This window comes from Topomyia yanbarensis, chromosome 3 (assembly GCF_030247195.1).
Source record: "Topomyia yanbarensis strain Yona2022 chromosome 3, ASM3024719v1, whole genome shotgun sequence".
NCBI lineage: Eukaryota > Metazoa > Arthropoda > Insecta > Diptera > Culicidae > Topomyia > Topomyia yanbarensis.
The window spans coordinates 326,022,443-326,048,383 of NC_080672.1; the positions used below are offsets into that span (position 1 = coordinate 326,022,443).

Below are 25,941 nucleotides of genomic sequence, written 5' to 3' on the forward strand. Positions count from 1 at the left end.
CAAGCCAGCTTCGACCGGGACGTGAAAAACAAAAGAGAATTAAATGACCCCCCTGACGCTGTTTGCCAACAGACCCTGCGAAAGAAGGTCTTCGCTCGCAACAAAAAGTTGCGCGCACCAGATCCAATAATACCATAATAATTCTCGTTTGTATTTTTATTTTTACATGTATTGTAAACATATAAAAGAACCACGGTTCCGTTAGGCTACCTCTATGAGCCGTGTCAAATAAATGAATTAAAAAATTATTTGGGAGGCGGATTTTGATATTGACTTACATCACCCTCCACTTTCCGTAAGGCTTGTATGTTCACAGCATACTATTTTGACGAGATGCACGAGGATTAAGAATTCAATTGCACAAAAACTGATTTTATCGGACTCAACCACCACTGTAAACTATCGATTGGACGAATAAGCCAAATAACGCGAACAGTGTGAATGTCAGTGGGCTGACGAGAGGGAGGGGTTGGGGTGTTTCCCCTCGGGTGCGGAGTTATAGAGGGGGTGCGGACTTTGAATAGAAGAAATGATTCTATCAAATATTATTTCAACAACAATTTATTTGAAAAATCAATTAGAGTTTTAATATTGTTATTTATTTCCTCCAATTTCTATCATAAAGTTAGTCGTAAATTATGTCATAAAGTTTACACTACACGAAAGGCTAATCAAAAGAAAATTTTGAAATTTAGAATTCAAAAACGATTTTAACGTGCCGTGGGCAAAAAAACATAAAATCGTTTTTGTATTTATTACTATTTTACTATAATTATCCCATGGATTTTGACCAACTATTTATCATTAGTCCAATTGCGATTTCTTATCTTTTAAGCCGATATGTGACTTCTAGAAGAAGAAAACTCAGTAATCTTTTTTGCCTTTCTCAATAGAAAGGTATTGCAATTGCTCTGAAAACCGACTTTGTAACGGAGGCCCGGAGGGCCGAGTGACATATACCATTCGATTCAGTTCGTCGAGTTCGACAAATGTCCGTGCGTGTGTATGTATGTGTGTATGTATGTATGTGTGTGTATGAGACTAAAAATGTCACTCATTTTTCTCAGAGATGGCTGAACCGATTTTGACAAACTTAGTCTCAAATGAAAGATACAACGTTCCCATAGGCTGCTATTGAATTTCTGATGGATCCGACTTCCGGTTCCGGAATTACAGGGTGGTGAGCACGATCACGCAGAAAATGTCGATTTTAATAAATTCTGCAACGAATGTATAAAGGTGAATTTTTTTCCAAAATATGACCACAACTGCTTCGATTTGTAGTATTAGGTCACTAATATCCATTCAAAGTCTCTTTGGCCACATTGGCCACCATCATCGGTTCTGGAAGCCCTGGCGGAAGTATCCAAATTCAGAATAAGAGTCACAACGGTTTCTCGGAGATGGCTAGACCGATTCAACCAAACTTAGTCTCAAATGAAAGGTGTTGCGCCCCCGCAAATGGCTATTTAATTTCATTTAATTCCCGATCCGACTTCCGGTTCCGGAGTTACAGGTTGTGGCGTGCGATCACATAGCAAATTGCGATTCAAACCGATACTCCGATGAATGCAAAAAAGGTAAAAATTTCGCTAAAATGTCTCTCAATGAAATTCCCATATAAGCCGGAACTCATTTTTTTTTCAATGGGGGAACCCTATGAAATTTCAGAAATCGAATTCGTATTTTTGATGCCAAACATCTTTAAAATGCATGAAACGTCGAGATTATATATATACATTTGAAAGCTTTTAATGAATATAAACAACGCAAAAATTCTCGTATTCATGATTGAGAAAGGCACAGTTGCACCGCTAGGTGGAATAAAACAGGTTTTTAGAGTACTCAATTAGTCAAATAGGACTTGAGATAAAATTAACTTAACACCAATACCACCACAAAACAAGAAAGAACACGAAAATTCACGAATAAAAGGATTTATAGTAATTTTTCGTGTTGACTGCACATTATTTAAATGCGAGAACCCGAAAGCTTTGTTTATCTTTAACTTTCTCAATTTGAATAAACCTTTCCATTTTCTTTTGGCATTTCGTCGGAGCAATTCTATATTATTTGTATAATCTAGGGTTTCTACGTTTTACTTTTTTCATGCTGTGATTTTTTCTGTTCTCCATTTATCAGTTTTTAAATTTATGCTTTTCTTTTGTGTGGATTTTTTAACATTTTTTTTAAATTTTTTGTTCCATTACCTTTAGCATTTTGCTATTTTACCCATTTGAGCAATATTGATTTCTATTTCTATGTTTTCTATTTCGTAATTTTTTTTTCATTTGAACGTTTTTCCCATTATTTTATTTTGATCAGTTTCAATTTTCAATTTTATAAAATTTTATATTTTTTCCACTTTTACATGATATAAATTTATTTATCATTAAACCCAATCATTTTTTTTAAAATTTCCCTAATTTTTCTGTAAGGTAACACTCCTATTTTTCCTATTTCATCTAGCACTTTTTTACCCATTTAAACCATTTTGATTTTGCACGTTTTCTATGATTTCACTTTTGTCTGTTTTTGTGCTATTTCTACTTGTTCCTGTTTTCTAATTTTTTTCTAATATATTCCGTCCAACTGTTCCCATTTATTTCTATTTTTATTATTCCATTGCACTTATTCAACTCTAAATTAAAAATGATATCCTGTCCACTTTTGGATTTTTCAAAGCTATTTTATTTTGATCTAGTTATTCAATCCTTGTTCTTTATCATTTCGCGTATTTGAAACATTTTAAACATTTTGCTTATTTTTTTTTCGTTGCTAGTTTTTATATTTCAAACATGTTGTATCTGTTATTTTACGTCTAACTCAGTGGACTCCATTTTGTGTATTTCAATATATGTTTACTTCTTTGTAGTCTCGTTTTTATATTTTTTGTTGTTTCATTTTTATTCCTTTTACCGTTTTTCGGTTTTCAATGCTCATTATATTTTTTTCATTTTGATGTTTTTCACTATTTTAACAATTTTTCAATATTTTCCTTACTCTTAAATTTTTGGCTAATTTCCTTCTTCATTTTTTTCGCTTAGTTTTATGCTTTTAATGGTCCAATCAGTTATATTTTGTCATTTATTCCAATAGTTTACATACCTTTAAATTTTAACTTTTCCATTGTCTTAATTTTGTCCATTTCCTGTTGTTTCTCCGTGTTGAACTTTTTTCTATTTCAGAACAGTGGTAGGTTTTTGTCTATTTGCATGTTATTAATCGTTTCCCATTATTTTATATGTCAAGTTTTTAGCTTACTCGTTTTGTATCCAAATATTTATTTGTTTTTCCTGGTTTATTTTTTTTTGTTTTTCTCCTTTTAAATTCTACCTCCATTGAATGCATCTTTTGTTTTTTAGATTTATTACACATTCATGTGGCCACTATTTTCAGAATTTGTTCAAGGTTTTAATTAGAACAATTTCAATAATATTGTACCAAATATATAAATGAACCACCTACAAAAATCACTTGAATCAGTTTTCGCCGAAACCAAAAAAAGTCAGCTACACTATCAAACAAATGAGATGATGTATTTTTAGAAGCTGGCGATGTTGTAGCGCACCGAATTGGCCTAATGTGTTGTTTCTTTAACGAATTCCAGATGAAATCTGAAAGATACGACCAAATCCACACACCTAGAAAAAGTCGTGTAAATTTACGTCTCCTGACCCTGACATATACGAGCATCAAAAATGACTTAGTTTTACGTTTGGATTTAATTTTACATGACGTTGATTTTTGTAAATCGTGTAATTTTACTCAACATATGGCGTTTGTTTTCAATGGCAGTAAGTGTAATTTTGTGTCATTGCGCATGTAAAGTATATGTTTCATGTAAAATTAAGCGGAACACGGTAATGTTTCGTCATTTCGAGAATTACAGGTTGTTAAATTGTGTCATGCTTGCAATTACGTCAATGATAAAATTCATAATTTTTTGGTGTGCATGCAATACCGACACCTGGATAAACATGAAAATATTGACAAATCGGCGACTTTCAAAGCAACTAAACATTTCGATATTCAAAAGGTTTTACGTTCAAGGATTTGGTCGACGCATTTCTTTGCGCGATACTGAACCAATTTGAAAAGTCCTCATTTGCCTGCGTGCAGGAAGATTCCACTTTTTTATTTTGTCAATTGCTCTTCAGTGATCAAAGTGTTGCCCAAGCAACAAAAATTTTGGCCGCCTATAAACTGAATCCGAATTGCTTGCACGCCAAGTTAAACACATCATTAAAAGCGACTAAATCAAATGTCACCAGCGTATTGGCAACCGGAAGCAATAGTGGCGGATATTTTCAAGCATATGAAGCTATCGAATTCTTGGTTTGAAAAGTGACATTTTCATTGCGGCCGAGCCCGTCAACAAGGAAAATTACGTGAAAGAGTACATGAAAAACGTGTAGCTTCAGGAAGGGTAGCAGAACCCCTCCTGAAGCTACACGATTCTTCCACGCTATTTTGGTCGGCTTGTAAATGCTGCCATTACTGAAAAAGGACATGTAGTGGTATGACGCCTACAAGGTATTTGAGACTACGGTCCAGCCATCTTTGACATTTTTTGCCAAATACACACATGTACACACAGATATTTTCCGATCTGGACGAACTGACTCGAATGACACATGACACTCGGCCCTCCGGCCGGGATTATGTTGCCGATGTTCAGAGTGATTGCATAACCATTCTATATGAGAAAAGCTAAAAGAAGACTGATACACCAAGGTCACTTAGAAATACAAGCAGCATAAAAAACAACCAATAGTGAAAACAAAAGTTGCTCTAGCGACAACGACATGAACGCTCACGACTAAACAACCAACAAGCAGCAGACGGTAAAGTGAATTCACCCCCGTGAAAGATCACGCACAACAGCAAGTAGTGCGCCCAGGTTTCTCCTTTGGCATTGAACTGAATTGTAAGCTATTCCCTAAAAAGGTGAATAACTCTGGAGGTTAAAACCTTTTTAACCATCTGGAAGTCGCGCAAATGGCTCACTGAGCGAGCAGCCGCAGCTGTAAAACGATGTCGCTAGATTTTCAGAGCAGCGTGCACTCAGTGCACTAGCGCGACTTCCGGAGGGTTAAATAAATAACAGAATATTGGAATTTTATGAATGTAATTAGGAATTGGTACCCACGTACCCTGTCAAACACATGAAACAGGTGCTAGTTTGGATGCCAAATATTTCAACCAAGAAAATGGAACAAATTATTATCCCGGCAACGTAACCTTAACAATCCCAACTCAAATCAGAAATTCAGTCGACAACTTACAAGAGAAGCACTGATACTGGATTTCCAACTGATATCAGCGCTTCGCTTCAATCCAACGCCAGCTAAGGCGTAAACAGCAAATTGTTTTCGCAACATAAATAATACAGCACTAGTCGTAAACATCGTTACCTCTTTATCATCATCAACTATTTATGTATAGCATTATACAGTACCTATAGCCTTTCCTCAATCCATTCGCTCCGCGGCACAAAAAGTCATTTCGTTTCGGCTGCAAAAACCTGGATCCCATCTACGTTGGCCTGAAGTTGAGAAGGAAACGCCGACAGCAATTTCCTTGCCAAAAAGACCTCCCTTATTGACACCACTAACTGGCGAGAGTGCGACCGTTATGAAATACAAGTCTTCAAAGGTCACTACTTTAGTTCATCACGAGTTTCAGTGGGTGCGACTTGAACTGCTCCGCGCTGAGGTGTCACGGTGACGTCCTCAGGGGTTCGAGCCAAGTGCTGGTTTATTTAGTTGATGAGCATGTTAGAACTATGTCAAGCCCAACAAGGTCGCAATATCAAAGTTACACTGAACACAACAACATTCCTAACAATTTTGGATAAGCTAACCATCTATTAGAAATTTAGATTCTACAAAACAGCAGCCCCTCTCAGCTTTACTACCCCACTGGTTTATGCGAGGTGCTAACTGTCTGAACCGTGACGGCGTGACCCTGTCAAAACTTACATCCGTCCGCTTTCCGCCAATTCTCACTCATTATCCGGTATATAGCGCAATACTAACAACAGCCCAGCGCAAATGCCATGCCATAACCGGAAAGGATGGGGTCGAGCGCTCGGTGAAATTGGGGTAGTTGCAATAAGGAAACGATTGCTTTTACGACAGACGCGTAACGTACAATTTCCAGAGGATGATTGCTGGAAACGGACGTTGCTGATGACATGAAGCGATGCCTCTCGCGTGGATTGGGGGGAACCTTGAACCTACACTATCATCTTGATTGACACGATTCGAGCACCCAGGATAGTGGAAAGGAAGTCACAGTTGAGTTAGTTTAGCGTATCAACTGGAGCGAAATGATTCGAATGGAAATCTGTTGAATTGTTCCAACTGTTTCAGGTACGGCCTTCGCGTTTGAGATTCATTAATTTTCTTCTAATAAATCATTGAAATTTAGTTTGTGATAATGTAGGTTTGCGCAAAACTAGTCTAAAATTATATTATATTTGTGAAATCTTATATATATTTAGACAATTGAATAGTTTTTTACATTTAAGGGGGAGGATAAGGTAATATCCATAAAATGATGTAATATCTGAACAAATTTTTTTTAAATTTTCGTTGCAAAATATTGAAAATTGGACGAGTGACAGGTAATCTGCGGAGGCAATTTAAAAAATGCAGTATACATATTGCAAATATTCAACCTCATCCCTTTACGGGGCTTCGTTTCCAAATAAAACTCACAACATTTGGTTTGAAATAGGAAGCGTTTACCAATTGTTGAGCAGGTTTTACGGATTTTCTTCTTCGACGTATGCGGCCACCTCCTTCCAAAGCTGGAATTGAATGGAAAACAAAATAACTTTCGGTTCGACCACTTTACACCAGACGCCCCCTTAATTGCTTAGTAGGATCACGACTACGGTGAAGGTGTCTTTAAACAATCTGCAAGTGATATACGTTGTTAACCTATCTCAATTCACTTTGTGATAAATAATTAAACTCTGAGCCAATGGGATAGCTAACTGATTCTTGAGAAAGCAACTGAAAGGTAATCAGAGTCAAAATCAGCATTTGTAATCAATTAACTATAAATGTGACTTTGATCTGTCAAAACCAAATTAATCGTAGATGGATTCTTCGAAGACGGTCGCTCACGGAAATGTGTACCACTTTTCTTGTTGAATTAATCAGTAGATTGCAAACCGTGGGTTGCCTGACAAAAGCAAACAAAGAGAAATCACAAGACCTTTAGAAGTACTTAGAAGTCAAAAATTTTAAAGGGATGGTAAAATGTAAAGATTTGTTGAACTGGTCTACGCTGTGCAAAAGCGGATCAAGTTTATTTTCCAATACAATGATTCGGTAAAAAGTAATCATCGAGCAATTTGACTCTATGAAAAATGCGAAGTTAAAAATGAAAGTGCGAATGCTCAGATCACGTATTATGAAAGTATCTTACAATCGAGACAAACTTTGACAACTTTTCCGTTGAGTTTAAAGTTTGAGACATTGAGCATGGGTTTCGTTCCACCATATTTCAACACCAGCGACGATAACATATGCAAACAGATTGCAATGCAGATTGGTTCACTTTGTAGCTCACATCGACAGATAGCATCACACGGTGTTCCATTTTCAATTATTGGCAAAAATATAGTGCCATCGAAATTGAAAACGATATATCCTTCGTCATGCTAGTCTACACATCTTGGTAATGCGAAATAAATCGTAGGAGAAATTTTTGAATAACAGGCTTTTAATGTTATGATTGAAGAACAATCGGACTATAAATTGTAAAAAATTTAACAAAACACATTAAGTCTTTAAAACGATAAACACCAGATTGTCGAAAATTATTCTGTGCTGATTTGCTACTAATAGGAGTTTTTCTTTCACGAAAATCTAACTGAAGGGGTTTTTTTTACAATGGAGAATACATTTACGTACTAGCCCAGTACACGTGCTATTAGTAGATGCCAAGCTACCACACGGGGTGTACTGGGGGCGTGTCGGGCTCGAATGGTGACGCTGCCATTAATACCGACTAAACTCCATTGGGCTCCGCCATCGTTCCCCCCAGGGACTACCTCTCGGCATGACTTATGGGGGGATGGCGGTACTTGATGTACTCATTGACTCTCGCTCACGCGTTCATACGTCCTGTATGAGGCTTACTTGGGTGCTCTCTCTATCGCACCTTGATTCACTCTCTAACACTCCACATGAGGCTGACTTTTGTGCTCACCTTTTTCATTCCTTGCTAGGCTTACTTTTGTGCTAGCCTCTATCATACCATGTGAGGCTGACTTGGATGCTCACCCTATCACCTGGTTCACTTTCGATCGTACCACTCTATTATACCCCTGTCGCTCCCCTGGCATCCCATGTGGGACATTTTTCTTAGGCCCCACGTCTGACATACTATGCGAGGCTGACTTGTGTGCTCACCTTTCTCATTCCTTGCTACTTTTGTGCTCACCCTTAACATACCGTGTGAAACTGACTTGGATGCTCACCCTTTCACTCCTCTGCCACGCCCCGAGGCATCGTTAGCTAAGTCCCAACATACTACGCTACGACCCTCCCATCTTGGCATGAGGCAGTCCACATATACGCCTATACACTCGCTCTTCTGCCTTGCTTCGGGGTGGCTGGGTTTACCCCTTACGCGGTTGCCAGTCGCTGCGCCAAACCTGCCTCGGCATGAACAGACCATTCACTCCCTTTTCTGCGCTCGGCCTTTTTCGCTCCAAATAACCAATCACTAGTTAGTCGTGCCCGTCGTCTGTTGCTCGGTGCGCCAAATTACCTGCAGCCTACAGACAATCTGGGTGGATTCAGTCGAGACTGCGTTCCACTTCTCTACCGATTGACACATCCGCTGAATAAGGGTATCAGGGGTTGTGTCCCAGCCACAGACGTTAAGCATTGCTCTTCTTTCGACGTCGAAACGAGGACATACGAACAGTATGTGTTCGGCAGTTTCGTCTACACCTGGGCAGTCAGGGCAGGCATCCGCGTGCCCGAACATGTGAAGGTACTGTCGGAAGCAGCCATGGCCTGACAGGAATCGTGTCAGATGGAAGTGAACTTCCCCATGGGGTCTGCCCTCCCAGCTCGATATGTTAGGTATCAGCCGGTGGGTCCACCTACCTTTCGAGGAGTTATCCCACTCACGCTGCCATCTGGCGACCGAGGTCACCCTGGTGCGCTCGCGGGCTCCTCTATTTCCACGTAGCTCGAAGCACTCCTCTTCTTCCCGGATGACCAGCTCGACTGGCATCATGCTCGCTATCACGCAGAATGCATCGTGTGATACCGTGCGGTAGGCAGATATCACTCTGAGGCACATCACGCGGTAGGTGCGCTCCAGTTTCTGTAGGTAAGGTGGTTAACCTCTGTAGGTAGGTGGTTAACCTCAGTGCTTTTGACCATGACGGGCCGCCATACCTGAGGATTGATACGGCAACACCTGCCAGTAACGTACGTCTACTGGCGCACACCTTTGAGCTGTTGGACATCATCCTCGATAGTGTCGCAACAGCAGTCGACGCTCTTTTGCATGTATAGTCGACGTGGCTGCCGAAGGTCAGCTTGTCGTCTATAATGACTCCGAGAGACTCCAGACTCCGCTGTGAGATGATCTCAACTTCTCCCACATGGATAACTGCATGTTGTGCCGACTTGCGGTTGTACTTACCGATAACTACCTCCGTCTTAAGCTGAGCGAGCTTCAGGCCTCTCGCGCTCATCCATTCCACCACCGTGTTGATCGCGTGTTCTGCAGTTAGTTCTACCTCAGGAATTGACTCCCCGTAGACCTCCAAGGTTACGTCGTCGACAAAGCCGACGATCTTGACCCCAGGAAGGAACTTCAGTCTCAGAACCCCGTCATACATGAGGTTCCATAGCACCGGGCCTAGGATCGAGCCCTGCGGGACTCCGGCGGTAATCGGAACCCTTTTCTGACCGGCATCGGTCTCGTATAGCAGTACGCGATTCTGGAAGTAGCTTTCCAGGATCCGGTGCAGACCCACCGGTAGGCTAAGCTGGTGTAACGAGAGCGCGATGGCATCCCAGCTTGCGCTGTTGAATGCGTTCTTCACGTCTAGTGTCACTAACGCACAGTATCGAATGCCTCTGTTTTTTCGTTGGATCGCTATCTCGGAAGTCTTTATCACTGAGTTGAGAGCGTCCACTGTGGATTTACCCTTCCGAAAGCCAAACTGATTGCTTGACAGGCCGTCCGTACCTTCTGCGTACGGGGTTAGCCTGTTGATGATGACCCTCTCAAGCAATTTGCCAGTCGTGTCTATCAGACAGATTGGTCTGTACGCCGATGAGTCGCCTGGCGACTTCCCGGGCTTCGGCAACAACACCAATTTCTGTCTTTTTCATCTATCGGGGAAACGGCACTCGTCAAGGCATCTCTGCATAGCTAGCCTGTACATATTCGGGTTCGCTATGATCGCTGCCTTGAGAGCGCTGTTTGGAACTCCATCCGGCCCTGGAGCTTTGTTCATTGCTAGGGAATTAGCCACTGCGAGTAGTTCTTCATTCGTCACCGGAGCCACCATTTCGGCCGTGCCCGCACTGTCTCGTAGTGCAGGTGGCTAGGGGCTTGTGGCTCGAGACGGGAAGAGTGCTTCGATAATCGTCGCCAACCGGTCCGGAGACCGTTCTGGAGGTGAAGAGCCCCCTTCGGTCTTGGCCATTCTGTAGGCGTCACCCCACGGATACGCGTTGGCACTCTCACACAGGTTGTCGAAACACGCTCTCTTGCTGCTTTTAATGGCCTTGTTAAGGGCCAATTTCGCAGCTCGAAACACTTCACGGCGGTTCTCTCTTGCATCCTCGGTGCGGGCTCTTTGCATCCTATGCCTAGCTCTGAGGCAGGCTGATCGTAGAGCTGCAATCTCGGCACTCCACCAGTAGACCGGGCATCTACCGTTTCTTGGCAGGGCTTTTCTCGGCATAGTGGCGTCGCACGCGCGTGATTGAACGGCTACCAGCGCATCCCCGCTTAGACTGTCGGTGTTGGCCTCCAGTCCCAGGGCCGCGGTGAAAGCTTCGCTGTAGAAGTGATTGCACTTCCACCCGCGTACCTGACAGGGATCTCCCGCCCTCGGATGCTGCATCCTAAAGCGGATTGCTAAATGATCGCTATGGATGTAGTCTTCGTCTACCCTCCATACCATGCCTGGAACCAGACTCGGGCTGGCAAATGTTACGTCAATCCATGCCTCCACCCCGTTTCAACGGAATGTGCTAGCGGAGCCATTATTAGCTAGCACAGTATCGAGTTTCGCAAGCGTCTCCATTAGAGCTTGGCTTCTGCTATTTGTACAGAGGCTGCCCCACTCTAGTGCCCAAGCCTTAAAGTCTCCCGCTATAACTACCGGTTTCCGGCCCACTAGGTTTGACGAGAGCCTGTCGATCATCTGGTGGTTGAACTGTTCTATGGACCACCTTGGTGGAGCGTAGCAGCTACAATAGAACACACCATTGATCTTGGCAATCGCAACACCCTCGGCGGAGGAGTGTATTACCTCTTGAACCGGGAACCGTCCCGTTGTACAGATTGCCACCATCCCAGGCCCGTCCGACACCCAATTGCCGTTGAAGGTAGGGATGTTGTACGGGTCTGATAGGAGGGCGACATCTGTCCTCGACTCCGAGACCGACTGCCACAACAGCTGTTGGGTTGCTGCACAATGGTTAAGATTTAGCTGTGTGACGTTCACGGCTTCTTCTTATTTGCCTCACCGAAGGGACACGAAGGTCCGCCCATAGCATGATTACGGGCTTGCTTCTTAGCGGTGCAGATAAGGCATTTATGCGCCTTAGTGCAACCCCGCTCCTTATGCTCCTCCTCGCCGCAGCGACGCCATAGTTTGCTCCTGTCTGTACCCTTGCATTCGTACCACTTATGGCAGGACTCAAGGCACCGATAGCACCTATCCACTGAAGGCGGCTGCGGTATGCTAACTGGACATACTGACCAGCCGATCTTCAGTTTTCCTATCACGGTAACCTTTTTTGCTTCCGCTTTCAGTAGCCTGAGGTAGGCTACTTGCGTGCCGGAGGGTCCCGCTCTCAAGCGCACAGAGGCCCGCTCAATTACTGCGCCACATTGTACCTTGACAGGAGCGACGACATCGTCTGCGGTCGTGAACTCGTCCAGTTGCTTACACTGGAGAGTCATTTCCGCCCCCAGCGACCTCACCTGACCGCCTTCACCCAGGACCTCTTGGGCCAAGGCTTTATAGACAGCACTGGATTGTGCGCCTCGCTTCAGCACCAAAAGCATTTCTCCTGTATTGATGCGTCTCACGCTGCGCACGTCTTGCCCGAGGGCCGAGAGGCTTTCGGCCGCTCTCATCGACTTTAGGACGTCGGCGTATTTGTCCTTGTCGGTCTTTAACCACAAGGCCTCGCCTCTGTCCTTGACCTTCTTCGCATGCCGCGGTGCATCCGGTGTCGGTGCCGGCTTCTTCTTGGTGACCAGCGTCCAAGGGTTTACGCCCCCCTGCCCCGGTTGCGCCGAGTTGCTGGCACCTTCTCTCTGCCCGGCGGGGTTATTTTCGCCCCGGTTTACCTCGACCAAACGGCGTTTGGCCGTGACGGTTACACGCCGTGTGGTGTTGGTTTTTGCATCCTCGCCTGGTGACTTCCTAGGGCGCTTCGCGTTCGACGTAGTCTTGCGCTTGCCCTTGCCCTTCGAGGAGAACTCAGCCGCCGCTTCGAGCGACTTGGCTGCTCCATAGAAGGGGAAGGCCCTTGTCTGGGTACCTATGTCGGCCTTCTCCCTTCCCTCCCTCTTGGAGGCCACTGTCTGGGTTCCTCTGTCGGATTTTTCTCCACACTCCACCCCCTTGGCGTAAGCCTGCTGTTCCTACACCAGCAGGCTCTGTTTCAGCTCCTTGCTGATATTTTGCTTCGCGTTAGTGAACTCGATTATAGTATCGAGCTACTACACCACTTTTCGCATCGCGGATAGTGGCCCGTCCAGCGCGTTGGTAGGGCTATTTTCTACCACTGCTGGGGGGTCACTGATGCTATCGGATACAGCACTCGCCGCTCCACTACTCTCCCCACTGGAGGGAGACCTAATCAAACCAACTTTAGCAAAGGGGTTCGGCACCTCCGTTTTTTGGTTTTTGTTATTTTTCACGTCGCTCATTGATCCCACGAGTCGCGCGAGAAAGAAAGGTCCGCCACGCCAGAGTTCCGCAGTAACGTGGTAAGGAGCGCTTACTGTGGGGGTTGCCCAGGTACCCCACAGGCTCCGTTAACGATCGAGCATCTTTTTCACTCCCTCGATCACTCATCCCTCGGCACGGGTCGCTTCACGCCTTGGACTTGAGGTTATGACCTATTTTGCTTTACGTGGTGACCGCGACCCAGATCATCACAACCATTCTCCTTTACCAGGGCTTTGGACCTGTAGCTCTGGTTCGCAATAGTTCCAAGTACGTAGGTTATTACAGACATGCTACTATTGAGATCCGTCATTCGCTAGCGGAGTTAGAATGACACAACGGACAAACTGCTTTTCATCGATGAAATATTTTAATATGTCATGCTGGATTGGCTTTTGTTCGATTATTTTGAGTTTAAAAGAGCGTAACTACAAAAATGAGCTGAACTGAATATCCACTAATTGCTGTAAATTTGCAAAACAAACAAACTGAAGCACAATGTATGGTTTGTATATTCAACCTAATTGTTGATTGATTTCATTAATTGTTTTGCAATTGCAACATTATAAAGTCAATAAGTTGACGAAATTCAAAAAGTTCTCCAAGGATGTTTTAAAAAATCTATCCAGACCAGAATGATATAACGGTTTTACTGGTACTTTATGATAATAACTGAAAAAGAAGCACCGTCCATTGGCGATAGAAGTATGGGAGAGAAAATTCCATTCCTTGTCAGCATTCATCAATATCCGGTCGACTGAATTTTAATTAGCTTAATTCGCGTCCAGTGTCGGATTACCATGTTAAGATATGCTGTCTAAATTCATAAATTAACAACCATCTACAAAGTATATTGCTTTTGATGAAAGATAAATTCTAACCAGAATAATTAACATTATTCAAATGTAAACGCTTCGTTTGGTCTAATTGAAGTTATGCGTGTACTTTGGTTCATAGCTGGGTGCATCCCAAATGTGGTACACCAGTAAACAACTTCATCACAACCGACCCAATTAGGCATAGCACACAAATTAACCGGCAAGCGGCGTGCCATTAGGCCGACGATTTCTGCGTTGAATTATGCACGTTACATTAACTCTTGGTCAGAAATCCTCCCTAAAGTTGCTTTCAGTCAGACGTTATAAACAGCAAAGAGGAAAATGTTTTACTATAATCGTACAAATGGCACAGGGCACAATCAGAATCCGGTCATCAGGCAGAGTACCAATTCACATGTGCCTTGTTGCTCACAGATTGGTCTAATTGTGTGTCCAAGTGGAACAAGACAAATCACCCTCCACCCTCATCTGTTTTTTAAGGAAGAATGAAGAATGCCGCTGAAGCGTACAAAACTATTGGATTTTGTTTACTACCCGCACTTTGTGCGAAGTTTTTGTTGCTGAGTTAAAACTATAAATCAATCGGAAATCTCAGAATCGGCATTAGGTGACGATGGAATAATCGTTTTGTCATAAACAGCTCACACGCTTATCCTCAGCTACTCATTGCAACTAAAACGCTTTTACTCAAAAATGAGTAATACTTGTTTGATAGTTCAATATGATGTCTGATCGAAGTAGGTCATCTCCATCCGACATCGGTACTACATCATTCCGACTACTCTCACCTACTTTTATTCATTTTTGACAAGGTACGGTTTTTTCACAAATGAGTAGATTTGACGCGTTTCTGAAAAAATAACCGCACCTTGTCAAAAATGAGTAAAAGTAGGTGAGAGTAGTCGGAATGATGTAGTACCGATGTCGGATGGAGATGACCTACTTCGATCAGACATCATATTGAACTATCAAATAAATTTTACTCATTTTTGAGTAAAAGCGTTTTAGTTGCAATGAGTAGCTGAGGATAAGCGTACACGTTGAGTTTTGGGTGTTTTGGTTAGCTCTGTTTCATTCTGCTTATGTCAAAAACAGAAGCTAACTGTTTTAATGTAGCTAGCTACCTAGGGTAAAAGGTACGCTCCACCGGGCAAAACGCCCCCTTCTATTCCTAAGACCCCAGAATTATTTGAAACGCAAAAACAACTGAAATTGTATAATTTCATGAAATCAACGTACTAAGTTAGTTTTCAACCAATTGCGAAGAGTCGGATTTGACAGTACTGTCTTTACGCATGGGCACACTGGGCCTGGGAACCCGGGATTTTGGGGGCCACGTGCTGAAGGTGGATATAAATTTATCCTGAAGCCTGTATTCGAAAATATGACCGAAATTTGAAATGAAAGTCATTTATAGCTTTTATTTTGGCATTGTTTCATCAATATGCCAGTGCCTCTTAGCACGTTTCAATTTATTTTGAGCATAATCAGTAATAATATGTTTTGGACTACATGGGTATGAAGCGCGGAAGGGACCGAACCGTAGCGACAAATAAGCGTAGTAGCAAAATTATTCAGCTCTTGGTTACATTTAGAAAACTCTACTATGACCGAACTGTTTTAGACTGGTACGGAACATATACTAACAGAGGTCAACTTCAAATATTTGCTTCTCTCTATCGAGAAAACTCTAAGCGAAGCCAAACCTACGTAAACTCCCAAACGTGTTTAAAAGTTAACTTGGTCACCATAATACTACAAAAAAGCGAACCCTTTTATTTTGTCACTAATAATAATTTTTATGAGCATGTTTTGATTATGGAGAAATCTAGTCAAACATGTCAAGCGGTCCTAAGTACAGATGAGAGTTTCTCTTTGTTTACTTACTATTTCGCTAATAACTCGGCCGTTATGTTCCTTAACACTTAGCATAATATGCTAGTCGAAATCAGAGTTTTTCTATATATCCTAAAAGAATATTGAACATTTTTTGATGACGCCGTAATAATCGAAAGAGAAAGTAACTGAGATTAAACCTGGACACGCAATTTGATATGCAGATAGGCTCACTAGTTACAAAATACGAGTCGAAATATAATAATTATTATTATTTAAAATGTAAGATTTTATGAGTTGGTAATAATAAACGAGAGTACAAAACGTCTATTAAATTATATAGCAAAAAAACCTGCACAACAAAAAATCGTACAAAAAAAGAAATAATTACAAAGAGCAGCTATTTATATTACTACAACGTGGATGCAATATTCGGAGTAGCAGAATGCTCATTGGAAGATAATATCTGTCTTTTCCGAAGATGGATGTCGACTCTGTTCAGTTTCATCACATAAGGAATATTGTACATGACATCGTTGGCAGATAGAATATTCTTTACACACCTAGAAAAAATCGTGTAAATTTACGTCTCCTGACCCTGACATATACGAGCATCAAAAATGACATAGTTTCACGTTTGATTTTAGTTTTACATGTCATTGAATTTTGCGAGTCGCATAAGTTTACTCAACATATGGCGTTTGTTTAAGATGTTGAAGGATGACTTTTATAGTACTGCCCATGAAAAGTATATATTTCATGTAAAATTAAACAGAACACTGTTATATTTCGTCGTTTCGTCAATTACGGTCTGTTTGATTGTGGCAAGTTTGGAATTTGAGAAAAGTTCTTAAAAACTCAAAACTCAAACAAATGATTTTTGATCGTTTTGAAAATTTCACAGAATTTTCGAAATTTATTTCTTCTTTATTTATTATTTATTTGATTATTTTATTGCTTAGTTTTTTTCATTACAAGTTTGTGTCAATTTTTATAACATTTTCGACGTTTTTTCACTCAAAAATGCGTCATTTCGCGAAAAATCAAAATATAGAAAGAATCCAACATACGTCGCTATTGCTATTGACATAGGGAATCTGAGAAACTTTAATATTTGGACCTAGGTCAAAAATTACGGGAGATAGATTTTAGGCCGTGGACCCCTTCCAAAAAACGCGCATTGGAGAAAATGCCGCCATCTTGTGCTGAAATTACTCGAACAAATATTTTTTGTAATTTATGTTATAAATCCCATTTAATAAGATCCCGATTCTTCTCTTTATTGAGTCGAGAAAAAATATTATATATGCTTATTTTTCGTGCTCTACAGTGGTATAACCCTATGATGGTAATACAAGCGAACAACGGTCAAAATCAACAACAAATAATTGTTTCTATATTTAGTCAGCATTGTACACGCTTAGTTGTACTCAGCAATTTCCCGCACAGCCGAGTAATCAGTAAATGTTTATACTGATATAAGTGTCATTTGTTTTGCTGATCTTCAGCGAAATATTTCCTGAGTCTCAGCCAACAATTGTATTATTAGAGTTATTACTGAGATCTCAGCGAAAAATAAATTTACCGAGGGTTCGGCTGTTCAAATCTCGGCAAAAGTTGCACAAAATGCTGTGATTCGGTAGAAAAATTTGTGATACTTTACTGATAATTCTCTAAAATATCGACCATTGACATAGAATGCATCGATGTCAACACATGCAGTTTTAACATGTGGAAAACGTACACCCAAAACGAATATGTGGGAGCGTAAATTCATCTATTTTTTGCAGGCAACTGACGTCTCTATCTCAACATACAGAGTTTGACAATTGGCAACATCGATTTTCCTCCGATAGATGGGGGACAGTTTGACAACTTCAAAATCGTTTGAAATGTCATCAACAAACAGCAGTTGCAGTACCCAAAAGAAAACAATGCACACTTTCTTTGATTTGATGCAAACAAAAGTGCTCGATCGTATTTAGAACCAATTTCTTGACTACGGTAATATAACGTCATGTCACCCTCTTGGTTTTTTGTTTCGCTCTCAAACTGTGACCGAAAAGCTCCCAAATGATTCGTTAGTGTTCAACCAACCTCACACGTGTGCCATACAATATCGTACTCCGAAGCTGCATTTATCGCTCATCTGAGTAAATGCGTCCGGATAATTTGCTACTGTGGCAATAAAAACTCACATTTTCACACGAAGAGCTATTGGCACTCACACAACCTCTCCGGATAAATACAACGTGTTATTTCTCTGGATAATTAAAACCGCCGGAGAATGAGTGAATGAGTTTAACACGGTATCTTTTTTGCGCTCGCTGCCTTGCTGTCGCTATTCCAAAACAAGTCTATCTTTTTTTTTCTTTGAAATTAAATGTATATTTTGAGGCTTTTATTGATTTCCACGAAATTAAAATATTATCACCTTCTCCGCTAAGAAGGAAAAAATCAAATTTTATCCGGAAAATTATTCTCACGTTTTTCGTGGAGACGGAGAATTTTGAGACACATCTTATCTCGGAAAAGGTGGACATCGGATAAGCTTCTTCTCGCGTGAGTGAGAGAGAATTACAATGCCTGCTTGTGGCTACACAGTGCAGATATAACTCGAATAACACATACCAACGTCTCGGTGCTGTCCCACTTGTGATCGCTGCTGCTATGATAAGAAGTTTATATAACTCATTCGAGCAACTACTCGTCATGTGTCGTTATGGCCTAGGGTGTCAATAGATGTTTTAACGAGTGGATGTTTGTCGGTTCTAGTCCTGATGCTTTTGATAATTTTTCCCATATAAACTTAATTATAGGCTTAGTTGGTTCCAATTAGGCACACCATTGTGCCCAGGGGCCCGAATGGCCTTAAGACGGACCTGCACTTATATGTTCTAAAAATAAACAGATTTTATGCCTTTTTGAGAAAAAATCACAAATGTAAATTTTACCCTCCTTAAAAAAAACTATCTAGTTATAAATAAATAAATTGTGTGTATTATATTTTCAAGAAAAACAATGTTTTTCGCTGTATCGCCACTGCTGGGAAGCAGCTGGTGGTTAAAATTGAACAAAAGATTGCGCTGGACCAGTTTGCTCTATTGTGTATACATTTGACTACCACAGCTCCAAATTCGATGTAATAACGAAATGCTTAATGAGTAGTCATACGGTGTGTTGAAGATGTGCAACCTTGGCGTGTAACAGGCTTATTTTTTATTTTGGTTTTGATTGTAACCGCCTCTTTTTCAGGTCAGACAATTTTCTAACCCTATGTGTGGAGTTCTGAATTGAACCCAGCTGGGCAGTGTACAATGCTATCGACTTACCAACTACGCTTTACCCGACCCTAACAGGTCTAATGGTTTATAACCAGAGTTTACAATTTTCGCATTCGTGAACAGAATAAGGCGATATTTCACCTACTTCGACCAGCAACAAAAAAGCTAGCATACGATGTAACATTGTTTGCTCTCCAAATTTTTACGACAAGACAGCATTGGATCTTATCTTTTCGCGGTATAATATGAGATGATATTTTCGCGCCTAATGTAAAACTGCCGAATAACTAATGGTTTCGCAAAAAATCACAAAAATGAGTAGATACAGATCCTTAGAATGAAAATACTGCAATAATGTGGAGAAATAAATTCTATAATGTAATATATTAATGGTTTTTCTTGAACTTAATTTATCACGAGGTTCGAGGCTACGAAATTATCACGCTTCCATACTGCATTGTCAGCAAATTCTCGCAATTTCTTGAAAGGTGAAAAGTTGGGTCCGTGCCTACTAAGATGCGATAAACTGCTTGTCGTGAGAATGAGCGAATATTTTAACCTCTGTTTATAACTCAACTAGTGGAAAATTATCAGTTATCAGTTTTCATGGAAAACAAATGTTTCTGTACAAACAGAAAAGCAATACATAAAATTTTTAATGCGAATCAGTTAAAACACTAGCACCGCCCTACTGGCACCTACCTTTCCAACCTCGATGATTCATTTGATTAAAATTCGATGGAGACGCACCGCTGTTTTTAAACAGTGAAAAACCAGGCATTTCCATCAAAACAAAATAGATTTTTAATTTATTTCATAACTGGTTTTCACCACAACGACTTTCCCATAACAACTGTAAACGAAACCTTAGTTCGGAATATTATTCATTCGCTGGAATAACGACTGACTAGCGGCCACATTCGTACTGCCCGGGGTATTGAAATCGAGACAAACAGCACACACACACAGCACAGGTACTTACAAATGTGTAGATAACGCTTGCATAGCTTCCCTTGCGCACCGTCCGCCACAAGCAACAGGAATGAAGGATGGCCATTTTAATCCACCTGAACGGTAAGGCAACACTAATCCACTCGTAACCGAAGTACTTTGCAGCTACCGGGAAATAAATAGCCGACCTAACCCGGTACCGCCGAGCGAACCGCGAACTGCGAATATAATTGACTGTGTTTATGTGTCGGGGAGTTTTTGCACGCGGAATCTACTCGCTCAAAGTGTGCAGATGCAGTTCCACTTTGCTACTACTCACTACTTTTTGGTTTTGTTTGGACACGTGTTACAGCTCACTCTCCAAAACTCACATCTGTACGAGAGCCTTCACCCCCTTAAGCACTGAGTGTTGATATATTTCGCACCGCAGCGGATGCTATGCAGCATAAAACACTTTGGCGCATACGTGACACCGAGAAAGTTCATGTTTACGTGCAGCGCTTTTGCTGTTTCAGTCCGCGAAAATCCAAACATTAAAACGTAGATTCTAGGACAAATCACTTCAGATGAAAACACTGTTTCTCAACTCGGGATCTGTTTACGTGCTAAGTTCAACATCGCGCCAACAAAGCATCAAGTAATGGACTTCAAATTGACTTGTCTTGGAGCTGCATCATCATCCGCTTTTCCTCTCGATGCATCCCACTGCGCTGTGAAGTCTGAAAAGGTACGACAAAAAAAATGCTTGCGTTAGTAGTGATTACTTCCGGTTGCAGGAAATTTGCAGCTTACACACTAAGAAAAACGACCATGAAACTAAAATAAATGTGCATAATGTTTTAACAGGATCGATTGACTAAATGACAAATTAGGTCTCATGACGAGTATTAAGTTGCGAATTGAATTTTGAATCGACAATATAGCTTTTTTTGTAGTGTGTTCCTAACGGGGCAGTGAGAAAGAAGTAGGTACCACCTTATTGCCCGAGGAAAATCCTCAGGATAGTTAAAGGGGCGTAAGTTTCGGAAGAGATTTTGCACCGAAAACACTTTTGCAGATATAGGGTTGGCCCAAACAACTGAAACAATTCTAGCTACATTTGCAGTAACCCGTATTAACGTTTATTGTTGGAGAAAAACAATTAACCGACAGGGAAAATTTGTATATAAATAAACCATTTCTACTCCCAGTGTCATAGCCAGAATTATTTGTTGGGGATTGGTGGCATGGTTCAAATGGTCGCTTTATACTTAAATTCAATATAATTTCTTCAAAAGGGCTAAAGAGATTTTTGTATACGAACTTATTTCGCTTATTTTTCCACTTCCATTGCATTGCAAATGCTTTCTGGGATGAAATTATAACAAATCAAGAGAAATCAGTAAAACAAAAGTTTGTTTACAAATCTTATTAGCCCTATTCAAAAGTTGATGTGGAATTAAATTTATCTTTTGTAACACAATAGAAGTTCAAAAGCAAAAAAGATGAGTGGGTAATATCTGGGACATAACTGGAGAGATGTAGAATCAGTGTTGAGAAAATCATTATCAATGAAAGTTCATTCACGAAACAATCTTTTCCAGAACATTTCTAAATAAAAATCTGTGAAGCAAAATATCGCATCCGAGTTTATCATTCTTGACACAAATATTCAATGGTTCTTAAGCATTGAAGTTCGCACGCGAACTTCTGCATCAGTGAAACTTTTAAAAGAATGTTCGCCCAAAGCAACATAACAAAAGAAACATTCGGAACAGGGTTGCCACTATTTTTCAAAGAAAATCTGGCAATTCAACTAAAAATGTCTGGCGAAATCTGGCACTTAACAGTGCTCTCAAAGTCATCGAAATTTTGCATACATTTTAGTTTTCATAGAATGGCGAACAATGGATCTTTGTAAAATTTGGAACATTATTACCTAAATATCCAAAATGTATATGTAGCAGCATCTAAAACTTCAAAATCTGGCAGAATAAGAGATTTGTCTGTTTGTCTGGAAGCTGCCAAAACCTCTAGCTGTGCCAGATAAATATGGCATAATGGCATCCCTGATTCGGAAGCGAAAAACGCTATCAATGATCTTGGCACATCACATTGAAAATATGACTGTATATAAATTCATCCAGCTGTATTAGTGTTGGTTTGTGTTGATGTTTGACTTTTAAGAAAAACAAACTATTTAATAGTTTATTTAGAGAATTCTGGCAATAAGAATTCAAATGAGCTTGACGTTTTGATAGGAATTTCACCAAACAAAACCGTCTTTACTTCAGCTGCAGCAATATAAAAACAATCAGCAGTATTCTTAGCTGACCGAACACATTGAAAGGTATCTTCTTCTTTACCTCGCAAGAACCGAACATTGAAAAAATTCCACGCAAAAACCACACTACACCATGAACGAAAATAACCTCGGTTCAGTGGTATGAGTGCACGAGCTCTTATCGTGCATAGGTAGCTGATTGCGACTGAAAGTAGGAATGGTTAGAAAGTCCGTTGTTCAAAAGAAAAACGTTCTGCTCTCGTTCTTTGCATATTTAAAGATAAAACATGCAGTGTAAAATCCTTTGTTCAAAGATCTTGAAAGATGTTTTCAAAAGGCGAATTTTTTTTCTATTATCACCGATATAAACATTCGCAAGCGAACTTATTCTCCTTCCGATATTTGCTTGAATCGAACAATGTTCGCAAACATCAGCTCTCTAAAAGTTCACTGATAATTTTTTTCTATAGCGATATTTTATATTGGTGAACTTTTTATTTCAACATCGGCGGTGAAAAGTTTTTATATATTCCTTGTTTGGACGTGAGTCATTGTTTTTTCCTTTCTTAAGGATTCTTTTATGAACTTGTCCACTGGAAAACAGACAGAGAAAGAATGACCGGAACAGTGAGACCCCCAATGTCTCCTATAAGCAGATCGTCACCTCTCCCTCTCATCGATCGGGCCAAATCTCTCTCGTTATCTATTTTTAGGTCCAGTGGACTGCGCTCAAGGCTTGAGATATTTATTATCACTGTTTGCCCCATTTCCTAACTCAGTCACCACCAGACAGTTGGCAGTGAAAGAGCTATGGAGGGGCATGTTGATGTCTGGCCTCAATGCCTATCGGCAGAAGCTAATGACAAATGCAGGCGTTGATGGAATATTATGGGTGTACCCCCTTAGGCATAAATACGTTAGGCATACGGACGTTAGGCATTCGTACGTTAGGCATAATGGACGTTAGGCATAAAGACGTTTGGCATAATGGACGTTAGGTATAATATACGTTAGGCATAATGGACGTTAGGCATAATGGTGGATTGGCATAATGGACGATAGGAATAAATTATCATATTGAAGTCTCCTTTAAGGAAATAACTTTTTGGTGTTGACAGCCTCGGGTGGTAAGAGCGCAAATGTTATAAAAAATTGAATTTCTTTGGAAGCTGACAAAACTAGATCAACATTTTATTCTATTGTATATACCTCAAGAAATCTTCACTCAAATAAAAGATGCAGAACGAATGAACATCGATTGAACGAATAAACAAATTGCACATCACTAAAATAGGCTAAATACTCTTGTTTAAAATCAGTATATTTTGTATGAATAAAATACATCAACCCTCCATGTTGTTTGTAAACAAAAACATTTTTAAGCTTCTAAAACTTTTGATTTAGGCAGAATTTACTCACAAAAACAAGGACGACCAGTAACTGGGACTATTGGAACTTAGAACTGAAGTTATTGCTATTAGTCTGATATAACTCTGCTGGAGCAGTACCACCAGAGATATTGACAGTTAGCGTTGATAAAATTATTTTCCATTATTATTGAAAACTGCTACAGCGTATCTTCGACGATCTTTTCTTAGCATATAGAATATTGAAAATTTTCTAGGAGAATTGTGCTTAGCACCGGAAGGTAAATATTGAGCAGCTTCCAGCACTGCGAGAGAAACATCTTTCAAAGCGACCTTTTCTAGTTTCTTGAACCCTGTGAACGCTAGAAAAAAATTGGGCATGTAATGATTAACTTAGATAAGTTGTTCTTGCATGCATAGTGTAATTGTCCAAGAAGAAAATAGATCACCTAGAAGAACAGCTCATGAAAGAAAGAATTATGCAATTTACTAATTCATTCAACGAATATACGAATATATTGAATATTGATTATCTCCCATATTCTTAAGCACAGTGACTGTTTTCTCGAGGCCATCACAAATAGAACTACGGAAACTCTTTGATGTGAGAGAGAGTTTATTCCTGTACTGTGACTAGTTACCGAAACGAAAAAGGTATCGTCACAAACGTAGAATCCGTAGCCTAATGTGGATCCTGTACATAACACTGCTAGTTTCCATTGGATCCAAAATTTATTGTCTATTCATTATTTTTTCCCATTTTTTGTTAACAAATTATTGAGTCAATTTGTTAAATGTTGTAACGGTATTTAATTAGCGAGGGACTGGAAGGTGAAGTATATTTTTTCAATATTAAGAGCCTTAGTACTCAAGATAGAGCAAAGAGTTGAAGGAAGAAAGTTTAAAAAAGCGTGGAAAGGGTCATATGAGCAAGCTTAGAGTTTCCCGGCGACTTAACCCTTAGTCTGCTACCGCAGGAGTCAGGATCTTCTGGCATTAGAAATGCGAATCACCTGAGTCTACGGTATGCCCGGACGAGCGTAAAGTAACTTTGTATTTCATTCTGTCGGAACCGATCTTCAATTTCCTGCTCTCCCTTGAGTACTATGGCTCTTAATATTGAAAAATATACTTCACCTTCCCTTGCCAATTAAATGCCATTACAACAGTCTGTTCATTATTTTGCTTTTTTAGATATTTGGATGCAGCATCTAAAAGGCTAAGAATTTGCTTGTATCAAAACTGAAGGGATGTTTTCTTCATCTCGTTTACAGAAAAATAGAAAAAAAGCTCTACACTTGAAAGGGTTAGATATCTCGCATGGTATTTTTCATTTTGGAGTCTCGCTAGAGTTATTCGAAGGTATGGTATAGCAATGCGTCATTTTTTCGTAACCAAAAAAAAAACAAACGAAATCTCTAACGAAAGCCTTGCGATTATTTTTATATTTTTGTGAATTATGCCTATCGTCCATTATGCCCAACATGCCTAACGTCCATTATGCCTAACGTACTTATGCCTTACGTATGTATGTCGAAAGTACTTATGCCTAACGTATTTATGCCAAACGTCGCGCACCCGAATAGTATATATTCCTTGTTTGGACGTGAGTCTTTGTTTTTTCCTTTCTTAAAGATTCTTTTATGAACGTTTCCACTGGAAAACAGACAGAGAAAGAATGACCGGAACAGTGAGAATGAAGAAACGGTGAAAACTAACCTTTATTGGAAACACTGAGCAAAGATATGTCCTCAAGCAGGAATCGAACCTGCGATCTCCCAGTCTCTAGTTGGGTGCGTTAACCACTCCGCCATCGAGGAACTGTGATGATGCCATCACATGTTCCCAACAATTTTTGTGGTCACCGCTGCAGCCTCCAATACCTCCTAATTGACCCATCGACCCCCAATGTCTCCTATAAGCAGATCGTCACCTCTCCCTCTCACCGAAATGGGGCAAACAGTGATAATAAATATCTCAAGCCTTGAGCGCAGTCCACTGGACCTAAAAAAAGAGAACAAGAGAGATTACCGTCTTTACGCATGGACACACTGGGCCTGGGCCAAGGCGCGCAGGATTTTTGGGGGTCCCACACTGATGATGGATATAAATGCATACTAACAGTTACGTTCGAAAAAAGATACATTTGAGTATTAGTAACTGTCTAAAAAGGATTTAAGTACTTTCAGTGGTTTAGTATCAGGGCACTGCCCGA

The 25,941-nt window shown here is 40.5% G+C and overlaps 1 protein-coding gene across 1 annotated transcript in view; it reads right to left on the reverse strand.

Annotated features, from left to right (window-relative positions):
- Positions 1-25,941, reverse strand: part of LOC131689037 (uncharacterized) — a 273,415-nt gene that overhangs the window by 206,559 nt on the left and 40,915 nt on the right. Inside the window, exon 2 of the mRNA XM_058973787.1 lies at positions 20,128-20,815. Coding sequence (XP_058829770.1) covers positions 20,128-20,202 — 75 coding nt within the window. The 5' untranslated portion in view covers positions 20,203-20,815. The remainder of the gene's footprint in view (positions 1-20,127; positions 20,816-25,941) is intronic.